The sequence below is a fragment of the Phacochoerus africanus genome, chromosome 8, assembly GCF_016906955.1.
Source record: "Phacochoerus africanus isolate WHEZ1 chromosome 8, ROS_Pafr_v1, whole genome shotgun sequence".
NCBI classification, from domain to species: domain Eukaryota; kingdom Metazoa; phylum Chordata; class Mammalia; order Artiodactyla; family Suidae; genus Phacochoerus; species Phacochoerus africanus.
The window spans coordinates 140,648,452-140,662,500 of record NC_062551.1 but is presented as its reverse complement, the minus strand read 5'-3'; the positions used below and the strand labels follow the sequence as shown (position 1 = coordinate 140,662,500).

At 35.3% G+C, this 14,049-nt stretch overlaps 1 protein-coding gene across 1 annotated transcript in view; it reads right to left on the bottom strand.

Moving 5' to 3' along the window:
• The window catches only part of NEGR1 (neuronal growth regulator 1), an 873,593-nt gene that overhangs the window by 523,887 nt on the left and 335,657 nt on the right, over window positions 1-14,049 (bottom strand). The window contains exon 2 of the mRNA XM_047788645.1: window positions 8,253-8,485. Coding sequence (XP_047644601.1) covers window positions 8,253-8,485 — 233 coding nt within the window. The remainder of the gene's footprint in view (window positions 1-8,252; window positions 8,486-14,049) is intronic.

Below are 14,049 nucleotides of genomic sequence, written 5' to 3'. Positions count from 1 at the left end.
TGACCTCTTCAATTTCATTTCTAGTGATCGGTCTGTTCAGTTGGTCTGTTTCTACTTGATTCAGTTTGGGCAGGCTGTAAGATTCTAGAAAATTGTCCATTTCTTCCAGATTGTCAAACTTGTTGCCGTATAGTTGTTCATAGTATTCTCTTACGGTTTTTTGTATTTCTGCTGTATCCATTGTGATTTCTCCTTTTTCATTTCTAATTTTGGTTATTTGGGTTCTTTCTCTCCTCTTTTTAGTGAGTCTGGCCAGGGGTTTGTCCATTTTGTTCACCTTTTCAAAGAACCAGCTCTTGGTTTTATTAATTTTCTCTATTGTTTTTTGAGTCTCTATTTGATTGATTTCTCCTTTGATCTTTATAATTTCCTTCCTTCTGCTGACTTTAGGCCTTTTTTGTTCTTCTTTTTCTAATTCCTTTAGGTGGAGGGTTAAGTTGTCCATTTGGGATCTTTCTTCTTTTTTGAGAAAGGCCTGTATTGCTATAAATTTCCCTCTGAGCACTGCTTTTGCAGCATCCCATAGATTTTGAGCAGTTGTGTCTTCATTATCATTTGTTTCAAGGTAGTTTTTAATTTCCTTCTTGATTTCCTCATTGACCCATTGGTTTTTTAGTAGCATGTTGTTTAGTCTCCATGCAGTAGGTTTTTTCTCTTTCCTTTTCCCATGGTGGATTTCTAATTTCATGGCATTGTGGTCAGAGAAGATACTTGAGATAATTTCTATGCCCCTAAATTTATTGAGATTAGCTTTGTGTCCCAATATGTGGTCGATTCTTGAGCATTTGAGAAGCATGTGTATTCTGCTTTTTTTGGATGTAGTGTCCTGAAGATATCAATTAAGTCTAACTTTTCTATTGTTTCCTTTAGGATCTCTGTTGCTTTATTGGTTTTCTGACTAGAGGATCTGTCCATTGATGTGAGGGGGGTATTAAGGTCTCCTACTATGATTGTATTCTCATCAATATCTCCCTTTATGTCTGTTAATATTTGTTGTATGTATCTGGGTGCTCCTGTATTTGGTGCATATATGTTGGCAATAGTAACATCCTCTCCTTGGATGGATCCCTTAATCATTAAGTAGTGTCCTTCTTTGTCTTTCTTTATGTCTTTTGTTTTAAAGTCTATTTTGTCTGATATGAGTGTTGCGACTCCTGCTTTTCTGTCATGTCTATTGGTGTGAAATATTTTTCCCCAGCCTTTCACTTTCAATCTATATGTATCTTTTGTCCTAAGGTGAGTTTCCTGTAGGCAGCATATTGAAGGTTTTTGCCTTTTTATCCACTCAGCCAGTCTGTGTCTTTTGATTGGGGCGTTCAGTCCATTGACATTTAAGGTGATAATTGATAGATGATTATTTGTTGCCATTTGAACCTCGTGTTGCATGAACAAGTTAAACCTTATATATATCATTTATTCTATTTAATTGGTCTTTGAGCCAGTGATTGGTATCCAGGTATTGATGAGTCTGCACAAATTCAGTATACTTTGCCTTCCATAGGACCTTTACCGTAATGTGAATTGGGGTAAGCAAAAAATGATTTATGGTAGAATAGGTAGGAATTCCCTGCAGAGGGAATGAGAAGGGGTATTTATACCCCATCCATGGAACCTTAATCTCAATTATTTGATATCATTTACAACCTAATTTTAGAGAATAAATGATTAATTTTTTAATAAATAGATAATACATATTTATCATCACATATAAGGTGATCTTAGAAATTTATCTCTGTAATCAAGTTAATGAAATGAAAATATGGATCCAGTAAAAAAAAGTTAAGGTCAATTTTTGGAGATTTCTTTTGCCTGAAACAAAAAAAAGTGAGCTCATAAATTCAGAGAACAGATTGGTGGTTGGGGGAAGGGGAAGGACAGCATGGGTGAAGGGGATTAGAGAGTACACAGATAAGTCTTGGGGAACCAATATACAACATAGGGACTATTAGATGAGTTTGTGGAAAGGACATGATTACAGGTTGACCCTTAAGCTGAACTTGGGCAATCTGAGGCCCCTTTCCCCCTCCCCCTGTCCTGTACGTTCTGCCCCTACTCTAGGAGCCGTTTCAAGGATGCAGCTTTGAGAGGGTAACAGACTGTTAGGACCATCTGGACAGAATACATGACTCAACTCCATTAAGGCCTCTATGTAAAGTTTTAGGACTCTGGCAGATGGGTGTGGAGATCAGCTCAGTTTGTGATCACTCAAGACAAGCCTCAAAGATAAGTTCCCTCGCTTCTTCAAACTGCCTCCTACCAATCTGAGATGGTCTGTTTCTTCCTCAAGTCTCTCCTTGTCCTCTGTGTATAGGTGCCAGTTTTGGATTTCACTGGAGGAACTCCCAAGGTTGCAAATCAACAGTGATTATAGTTAATAATACTGGACTGTGTATATGAAAGTTGTTAAGAGTATATCTTGAAAGTTCTCATTTCAAGGAATAAGAAATTTTGTAACTATGTGGGATAATTAATACTAACTAGACTTATCGTGGTGATCATTTCACAATACATAAAAAACATGGAATCATTATGTTGTACTTCTGAAACTAGCATAATTTTATGTCAATTAGTTCTCAATTAAAATAATAATTTTTTAAAATAATATATTTCAAAAGCATTTTATCTTACAGGTATACTATGAAGTTATATTCCTTAAATCTAATGGTTCTTTGGGTGGGATAATGAAACATTGTTATATTAAGGAACTATTTTTATTTCAGGTGGTTTATTATTTGTTTTCAAGCGAAAAAGATTTAAGAATACATGCTTTGGGTCTTTTATCACTTCTTTGTGTTTTAAAGCAGGTCCAAAACTGGAGTTCCTATATATAGTAATAATCTTTTCCAAAGGTATAAATAGATATTGAATAAAACAGAATGGAAGTTAATCTGAGGGCATTATCTTAAGCAATTATTGCATTCAGTCAATGCCTATTTTGGCATCTATGGACTCTGTAAAACTCTTCTTAGTACTATTATTTTTCTTTGTTTCCCTTTTGTAGTTTTTTGAAAAATTTGAAGTATTTACTGTTGCACAACAATGACTTAAGCTTTCTAATGTATGAGGTATTGTGACACAGTGTTTTGATCATTATACTTTGTCCCCCTTTGAGTCTCTTGAGGAAGGCAGGACCATGTCCTGTGATGCTATGTTACTGCTGATCAGCTCAATGTGTTGCAGAAGAGTTGTATCTTCCTTCCTAGTGTGCCTCTTGTCAAGGTTTTAATAGTCATAAAAGGGATGTAAGTGTTAGATGAACATATGCTGGTATTTAAAGAAAATGGCTCTGGAGTTCCCTTGTGTAGGTTGAAGATCTGGCATTGTCATTGCTGTGGCTCTGGTTACAGCTGTGGCACAGGTTTGATCCCTGGCCTGGGGAACTTCTGTATGCCACAGGTATGGCCAAATATATATGGCTCTAAACTTGCTCTCCAGATATTCATTGGTGAAGTATACTTTTGAAATGTCTGTACCTTAATTCTTAGGCAAAGACCCGTTGAGAGAAATATCTGTGAAAGTTTGACTCAGGAAGGATAGGGTTTAAATTTTACCCATAGATTAAGCAATGATCAAAAAGCTATCTGTTATTGAACTAGCATCTTGTTAAATTTATTTTTAGATTTAGAACAGTTTTTTGACTCCACTGCACTTCAGGTTATATTGAGAGGTGTTATAAAAAACAATCCTAGGAATGAGTTCTGTGCATGCCATATGGTTACTATTGAGATGTCCCTTACAGTTCTCAGTGATACTCTGAGATGACTCACAGTAGAATATTTCTCTTGAGTAATAGGATCAGGATACTAAGAAATATAAGTTTTAAGTTTCAGGACAATGAAATGAAATAAGTGATTTTGTTTCTCTTCCTATGCTGGGTGCTAGAAATCTTAGAAGTAAAATATTTAAAAACTCTGAAAAAGGGGTAGAAATCATGACACAGATTTTATAAACTAACCTCACATCTGACTGCATCCTTCTCTTCTTATCCTACCTTTTGCCTCTGATTTCTACTGTTCATCTTGCTATAGCGAATACTTTTGTACAAAGCACTTTAAATTCCTTTCCAATTTAAAACAGAATGTTAATAATAAATGGTATCTGATTGTGTTGTCTTTCCACTTTACAAAGGCTTTCTCTGAACAATGACTAAGCCAGAAGCAAGGATCTAATATGGTCATAGTTAATGATGTTTGAGTTGAAAGGATATAGAATTTACAGTTAGGATATTTATTAAGGAATATTCCTATGATAAATCACTGGAGAAAGGAGAAGAAAGAATGATCGAACAGGGCAAGAAGTTGAGCTGTAGTGGATGCTGGAGCTGCTCTGGAGCTAAAATGACCCATCAGAGTTATCCTACTCAGGCTGAAAATAGGATAACTATTTCTGCCCCCTGCTTCAATTTGTCATCAGATGTTGTTGCTCCAGGCTTGCCTCTACAACTGAGGCTATCTTTGAAAGGGCTGACCACAACATGCTGTCTGCTGATGGAAAAACACCTATCCTTTTTCTTTTTGCTTTTTTTTTTAAGGGCCACACCTGCGACATATGGAAGTTCTCAGGCTAGAGGTCGAATCCAAGTTGTAGCAGTTGGCCTACATACCAGCCACAGCAATGCTGGATCTGAGCTGTGTCTTCAACCTACCCCACAGCTCACAGCAACACCAGATCCTTTAACCCACTGAGTGAGGCCAGGGATCGAATCCACAACCTCATGGTTCCTAGTCAGGCTTGTTACCCCTGAGCCACAATGGGAACTCCCAACAAGCCTATCCATGAAAAGGGAAGCATAGCACCCCATCTATCACAGATATTCCAGGTAAGTAAAATACCCAGAGGAAATTAGAATACATTGAGCAAGTCAAACACCCTTGGGAAATGATTTTGGTCATAGTTATGTGCTATCAAATTGTCTTCTACTCTGCCTAGAGAAAACCTCTAGGTTTCTCTGAAAAGGCACAAGTCGAGTGATCAACATTTCATACATTGTGTGTATACATGTGCACATGTGTGCCTTATAACAATATACATTTATTATTTCAGTCTCTGTTCCTGCATATCTTGACTAGATCCCCTACTCATAGTCTCACAAAACTGTCATCAAGGTGTTCACTGGGGCTGCTGCGTGTATATTTAGTTATTATACAATATCTTTGGATATCTATTCTGTGCTCTATACAGCCTAGACTCTAGACAAGCCTTAAAGTAGATACCATCCTGTTATATATTTGAGTGGGAAGCATCTACATTTTATGTTGCTTATCATTACAGTATTATAATAGGGATCTCCCTTCATAATAAGTACTCAAGCCTCATTTATTTGCATATTCATGAAAAAGAAAGACTGTTCTTAGTAAATGCTACATCACAGGATTTGAAACACCAGACAATTAGATAACTTGATTTAACAGTGTTCTATACAGGTAACGAAATGTTTTTTTTCTTACTGAACCTATGAGGCAATTTCCACCCCCTTAAAGAAAAACTTTGAATTACCACATTCTTCAAATTCTGTGAGTACATACATTGCTCAGCTCAGTTGATAAAAGAAAAACAGAGAGATAAATAAAGCATACTTGCAAAATAAATACTAGAAGGTGCTACTGCATTAAAAACTGGTTTGCATGGTTATAAATACAAGTGTTACACAAGTGTTATGAAATAGTTTTCATTTTTAACTTAAGAAACTTTTCCCTTTCAAATCAAAAGCAAATAATCACAGTGGATTTTTTTTTCTTGTCATCTGTCTTTTTGGTTTTGACTAGAATAGACCTTAAAATTTTCTGATCAAATGAGAAAACTAATTCTAAGCCTTCAGCAAGGCTTGAGAATTACCCACTTCATAAGGGAAAATTCAGAACTGGAATCCAGGTTTTCCAACTCCTATTCAACTATTTCAGTGTCTTTTTCCCCCCACTGTATCATTTATTGATATTAATAGTTCTGAGAAATCAGTAACACCAACAAATTTCCCATGCACACATTCTGTGTTGGCAAGATATTCTTTTTATTATTCCTTTTCTAAAATGACTTTTTAAAAAATACCTCCCAGGAGTACACAGTTTCAACAATTAAAGATGAGTTTTGTTTTACCAGTCAATGTATGTTTGACATTAGTGATTAATAAATATAGTCTTTTTTCACTTGCTGAATTTCTTTTTCTTGGTGAATCAAGGACTGGCAAATTATTAAGCAAAGAACAAACACCTCAGAACTATCTAGATACACCTGAGTATCAGATAACCTAACAAATTTAGAGACTAAAGAAATGTGCATATTAATTTCCATTCATTGAGAGGAAATGTAGCTTAAGTGGGGTTTGACTTTTTATGACATTTATTTAGCTCTTGAGTTGACTGACAAGCCTATTAATGTATTCCCTGAAATTTATTAATGTAATTGGAAAACTGCCCACATGTCAATCAACTTGTAATAAGTAATTATGTTCATAAGTACTGTAAAATTATTAGCTTTTAATTTGACCCAACCACATATGTCAAAACAGTATTACAATTTTATTTTTTTCTAGAGGAACAAAATATTATACTGAAAAAACTCCAATAAGTGCATTTCTAAAATGCACTTCTTAAAATAGTGCTCAAAAGTTTAAAATGGTCAGCAAAAAAGAGTGTCAGATTAAGGCATGTAACAGTTTTGAAGTTGGGTACTATATGAAATAATCTTTGTACTATACAGTTATGAAGAAATGGGCCTGATATGGAACAAGAGAATAGAAAAAGGAAACAGGGATATCTTTAATGTTCAGAAATAGAGTAGTTAAACCTAAGAGAAGTAAAATGTCTGCATCTCAAGCAACTCAAATATATTATTTTCCAAGTGTACTTTTCCTTATGTAATAAAAAAATTTTGTAGTCTTTAAGATAGAAACTCAAGTCAAAGGGCATTGAACTAAACAAGAGGACAGGATTAGGCTTGGATAACCAAAGAAATATGTTTTTGACTTGAAATCTTATGTCACTTTTTGAAGCTGGATGAACTCCTGACCTCTGGAATCTCTGGATAATCATTGTATAAGGATGGGCTTTGGTAAAAATGATATTATTTTCTCACATGCTTTTAAATAAGGAATAGCACCAAGTTCTTCAAGGATCTATAGTAAGAAAAAACACTCAGGAAATTCACTGACTGACTTACTTTTCAATTTATACTTTCCTTCTTAAAGTTAATTATTTAATAAATTTAATCTTATCACAAAATGAAAATATTTACTAATGATTGAAACTGTGTTTGAATTCAGTTTTACCTTTATCTAAGGAAATAAAACTCAAAGTTGAAGATCAACAATTTTTTTCCCGATATAAGCCATGCACCTAAATTAATACTCACAGTTGATTTTTGAAGGGTAAATTCAGAAATAATACAACTAACTTGCTCATTCGGTTTTTCTGATAAAAACAAAACATGTATTCATGGTACTACATTATCACATAATTTGTTATTAATTTTATTTAGAAACACTGCAATGTCATTTTGATTCCACCATATACTATCTCTATGCAACCAGCACATGCTTAATCTATAAAGCATGAGGAAATAATGTAAAAAAGCAAAAACATACATTTCCAAATCCTTGAAAAGTATTTGTCTTAAGGATAAACATGCTCTTACATTTTAGTATGCAAGAAAAATAGAATAATTTGCTGATTCTGTTTATATTTGGAGATTGTAAGTTAGCTAGCATGATTTATGATCTACTTTAAAGTAAATCAATGTCAAAAGCATTATGAACCATATTTTTTCTATTATTCCATATTTAAATAAAGTAATTCTAGGAGGCTGCTTCTTTCCTTGTGACTCAAATCAAAGTAACCAGAAGTTAAATTGAGACAGTGTTGGAAAGCTTGAGGGTTACTTTCAAAAAGTTACTACTTGTATTTCAAAATGTGCTAATATTTTAATGTATCCATCATGGGTTATTGAAGATTTATTTTAATGTATCAATAATGGGTTCTTAAAGATTTATTGAAGGGATGACTCATGGGGTGATACAAAATGAATTATATACAAAAATCATAATGTAGTGTTAATGGATAATTCTTGATCTGAGTAGGTAGGGATTTGTATGCCTATAATAGCCATTTATACTTAATGGAATCTAGGAACATATATCCCTGAAGACAATGACAACATATCTTTCAACACTGTCAGTTACTTCTCAGCTATTCTGATATATAATATAGAACATTTCTAAGCATAGTTCTTCACAATATAGCAGTTATGGAAATGCATACCTTGCACAGTTAGATGCACCTGCATTGTTCTTGGTGTATGTTGAGTCTGAACAGAACACGTGTATGGGCCATCATCTGTCACATCTACATTCTGTATCTGGAGGCTGTAGTCCCTTTTATTCAATGTTGAAATTGAAACTCGAGGATCCACTGACCACTTATCACCTCCCGCAAAAATAATACTTGACCGGTTCAGCCAGGCACCCTTTGAAGCTCCATCTTCTAAATAACACCTACGAATTATCAGAGACAGAATGCTATTAATCAAAATGAAAATGAGAGACAGCATTATCTGCGTTCAGAGTGTATTTCCATATGCTGAATTATGGGCACTGCATCAAATGCAAACATCAGAAAAACGCAGGAGACATGAACACTCTGGTACATATTTCACTCCTAATGCAAATATGAAGCAAAGCCTGCATAGAGTTTTTTTTTTGTCTCTTTTTAGCTATTTCTTGGGCCGCTTCCGCGGCATATGAAGGTTCCTGGGCTAGGGGTCGAATCAGCACTGTAGCCACCGGCCTACGCCAGAGCCACAGCAACAGGGGATCCAAGCCGCATCTGCAACCTACACCACAGCTCACGGCAACGCCGGATCGTTAACCCACTGAGGAAGGGCAGGGACCAAACCCGCAACCTCATGGTTCCTAGTCGGATTCGTTAACCACTGCGCCACGACGGGAACTCCACAGTTTTGCTTTTAAGTGTACAGGTATGTATGTGTATTTTAATTCAAAGCCAGTCAAAATCCCTTTTCATTCTGTCTGGCTGATAGTAAATTTAAATAAAGTTAAATTAGTTCAAATAACAATTTCAACATTAAAACACATTTCTTTCTTTAAAATTATAGGTAGAATAGGCTTATGAGTTAGCCTGATTTAACCAATCCAATTCTGAATATAATGTACCAAATACAGAAAGCATGGAGTGGCACCATATACATCCTTATTTTAAAAATTACTTGCATTTGCAGAGTGGTAGGCTTGTATACTGAAACAATAAACTGCATTTTACTGATAATATTGCTGTTATAATTAAATGGAGCAAGGCTAATATAATACTTTTAGTAGCAAATTCTTGCTGTCTTTTCAATAACCTGACCAGTAGTTTTTCCAGAAAGCATCCACTTATCTAACAAACACTTATGGTGCATCTGCTATTCATGGATTCAAAGGTTATTACCTCTGCTCTCCAAAACTTTTTAGTCTAGTAAGGAAGACAATTAATCCAATCTATCACTATTATACAGAAAAGATATTTTTATTACATCAGGCACAAGGTATATGAGAGATAAAAGAGGGTTACTTGACTTAGGAAGGTTGTTGTGAGTATAAAGGAAGACTTTCTAAAATATAAAATGCCTGAGAAAGAGGTGAGGAGTGGAAGATGTGGTGTTTTAGAAAGAGGTGCTGTATATGGATACCACCAGGAAGAGATGAGAGTAAGCAACACATTTTGAGGAAGTACAGATAAGTATGGGATTCAGGGTAGGAGAGATGAGAGATGAAATGGGAAAGGTAAACTAAAGCTAGATGATTATAGCAAGCATGCTGACTCTAAGGCCAAATGTGAAGCCATTTATTCAGAGTTGTATTCTATAACAAAATTTAAAAATATAGCTTTGAAATCTAACCAGAGTCGGGCCTGTCAAGATTTAGAACAGAAGCCTATGGTCATATATCAATGATTTTGCTGAGGTCTGGAATTCTAAGTTTTATTTGGAAAATGTTCTGATACAAATTAAAGACTGGTTCTCTTAAATGAGTACAAAGCACAGCTACAGAATGAAAATACACATACATCGAAATAGTTTGACAGCATTTCTACAGAACACCTTGGGGGACTGAACACAATGTTTTGAGATTGCTACAAAATTGCAAGCTGAAAGCAACAGGGTAAGCTGCTGCCAACAGTATGAAAATAATCAGTGGGTGAAAAAAATAAGGAACAAGGTACATTGCAGAATCTAATTTGCAGTCAGCCTCACCATTTACAGAATACAAACTAGTAGAAGTCATAAAGGTCATCTTTAATTGAAAAGCTTTTCCTAATGTATTTAATGAAGAAAATAAAACCCACTTTAATGGCATAATTAAACAGTTACAGTATATTGTCATTCTTAATATTATGCAAAAGAAGAGAGAGGGGACATATTTCCCATTTCACAAGATCACATGTGTACTGGAATAGCATAGAACACTAAAATACCACTACTGGGACTTTGATAATCCCAAAGTTCTTATTAATATCTGAATTCATCAAATGTTTATTGTATGACTTCTGCATTTGTGGCCTTCACACTATATCCCATCTGTTGCTCACAACAACCCTGTGTGGTATAGATTGCTCAGTTCATCAGCAGAATATAAACAGAATGTTTAGGTTAAGTGGCTGCCCAAACCACACTATCATCTGTGGGTGGCAAAGTCAACTTTGTAATCAAGTCTTGTATTTCTAGATTCCATGTCCTTTCCACCATAATGCAGATCAAAGACTTTTGAAACAGGTTTCAGAAATAGGAAGATGATTAGAATGTTGCAGAAATTACTGCAAGTAATTTCTTATTTATTGAATGTGACCAACAGTTTAACCTGTCCTATTCCAAAGGAAGCAGAAAATTAATTATTAATGGATATTTTACCATGAAAGTCTGATTTAGAGCACTCTGCCTGGTGTTTCCCTTTCCCTAGAGACATTAGCAGTTTTACCTTTATTTGGGGGTATCAGGAAGACCACAGAGAGTAACTTGTACATAGATACTAGAGTTTCTATAGACCTGATCTGGGTTATAACCTCTCATCTTAGCATAAGCACTATTCCTCTGTTATGGCCAGGAAACTTCATAGAATAGACTCTAACTCGTCACTGAGAACAATGGAAAAAAAAGGGGGGGGGTTCTTTTACACCTCCTTGGCTCCCTGGCTTGGATGAGTCTATTTCATGATTGTTACTGGTCTCAACTTAAAGCTTTTCAAGACATACGTTAGGAAGACTCTTGAAAGAGACTCTAGGTGAAAAAACTGGGATATTATTTCCTTGAATTTCTGAAAGACTTTTCTCAAATTACACTACCAGATAGAACCTAAATAATTCAAGTTTCCATATATGGAATTTTACAAGTTGGGACTAGCAAGGCTTGGTACAACTTTCTAATTTATAAAGTCATAAGATGCTTACATGGACTATTTGTAGTTTTAAGGTCAACTATAAGATGATTATGCAGAGTGTATAAAATAGGCATATATGTGATTCCTTGAGAATAAGAACTATGTCTCCTGTCTCTATATGTCCTCTTTTTTCTCCAGAGCCATCCTATTTTTATTTTCCTTTACACAAATAGACCTACTATGTGTATGCTGTATGAAGAAGAAATTCTGGAAAGAAGGAAAAGTGATTAGGGTATGACTGAGGGAAGTGAGAGGGTAGAAGAAGGACAGAGTGGTGAGAATTTTATTTTGTCCTCTTTGGACACCCAAAGCATTTTTTGGGGGGGGTTTACAAACTCTAATGTCTTAAAATGTAAACTGTTGCAATCCTGGCTCACAGAAGATTTATAATTTAGCAAAGATAGTAAAGTATATTCATGAATAGCCATCATGAAGAACAGAAAGTAAACATATAGTAATTATTCTTATAATTGGATTATTATAATTGTATGAGAGTCTCCTGTTTCTCCTCTTGACCCACACTAAATAAAAAGAACCTTAGCATTTAAATCAGAGCATCAACAACTCCAAGCCTTCCTATTTCATCCATAAGAAAAACTCTTAGTCCTGATAGTGACTGACAGTCCTACGCAATCAGGTCCCTTTATGCTCCTCTGACCTTATTAGTTCCCACATTTTCCCATTTAATCTGCTCTACACTTTGGGCCTCTAGCTGTGCTTCCAACAAGTCACACATGCTCGTGCTCCAGGAAGCTGGCAGTTCTTACTGTTTCTTCTGCCTGAAACTCTCTTCCCTCTGAGGTCTGCATAATGTCTTCCTTGTCTTCCTTAGGTCTCCAATGAATTACCTAATGTGTTAAATAGCAAAAAGAACATCACTGTTCCCAACACTCCCTCTAGACATATTATCTGTTTACTCGATTGATTATTTTCTGTCTCTCCCTGCTGAAAGTAGGATCCAAGTACTTTGTCTACTTGGCCACTTCTGTATACTCCAAGGGCCTATGGATAATGGACAATATAAATATGTGTTGAGTGGATGAGGAAACGCAAAAATTAAGATACTTTTCGAAGAAGGAACAATAGGTTAAAGTGTATCAAAATTCACAGAGTACAACCTGGTTGGGAAGGCAAAGACATGGCCACATTAACTGTAACAATATGCAATTAAATACAAATAACTGTGGCACAAACTGTAACTGTTGTACAATACAGAGGATGGACTAAGCAATCAAGTAGTTAGTGGGGAACCAAAATCAGCCCTAAATGAAAAGAGAAAAGTGGTTGGTGGGGCAGAGGCAGGCTTAGCTCCTAACTACTTGAAACAAGAAAGAGCACAGCATTTGACTCTGTATGTCAGGAACCACTTCAAGCCATTAAATATTCTGCTTAGTATGTATTGGGCACTTTGTTGGGTACTTTATATTTCTTATCCTATTTAATCCTCACATAAACCCATGAGCCAGATACTACTACCCTCATTTTGTCAATGAAGAGATGAAGGATAGTATCTTGAATGAAACAAGTGGGTCTATGCGTTTAACCACAGTGATCAACCAGGCTATTCATTCTTAAAGTCAGACAGCAGCAAAGGTGAGGGGTTCTCCTATTTAGGATGAAGGAATTAATGTGTGAAGGAGAGGTTGGTGAAACAAAGAAGATCAGATCTTTGATGGGAGCAGGATGAAGCAACAAGTTCTCGGGTCACAATCTTGGATGATTTTTTTCATCTCTGGACTTCCACACAAAACATTTTAATAGCTAGTGATCTTAGGATCCTTTTGAAGTCTAGATAACAAAATAATCTAAATAAAAATGCTTAATAATGAAGTTCCTTTAATCGAGTATGGCATGGTTTTTTTTGAAAGGAGAATTTTTTTTTCACCCACTTAAAAAAAAAATCTGCTAGACTACCTACTTTGTAGGGAGATGAGTAAAACAGTTCCAAAAATACTTCCTCAGCACAAGCTGTGTTAACACCATGCCAAATATCATGACAACTTAAATTTTCAGTTAATCATCTGCATGTTTTGTATACATAGTTCCAAACATCTGGTTGTTGGAAAATGTATAGAAAAGAGCTTTAAAATTTCTCTTTTTTTCAAAATTCTTATTTATTTAAACCCAGGCTTAAAAAAGTTAATGCTTTTGTAGTAAGATTGGCATTGCTGCTTCTGAACTTTTTTAAGGAGCTTCTTTATAAATGGTGTTATACCTATTAGGCAGGTCCCTATTTGGGGGGGGGTATAAAGTCTCACTTGGAGAGGTGCTTGTGCTGAACAAAATGAAGTGGAAATAATTATAATAGACACTGTCTGTGACACTATCTCCTGTGGTGATTAAATCTGAAAGGTGGACATCAGAAAGCTTAGTGGAAATTAGCACAGGTTGTTTATTATTTTTTAAATCTCTATTAAGAAAAGCAGCCTGTGTCTGCCGAAGAATGATTTTTTCCTTTCATATCTCTAGTTCCCTCTGACGTATTCCAAAAACATAAGCCTTAGCACCATCACCAGTACCACACACAGCAGGATTTATTTAGCTCTGTAGAAAGAGAACAGGTTTTCTCAAGACATGTTGATTAATGAAAGGTCCTTTTAAAGGTACTAATTAATAAAAGAAGAAAA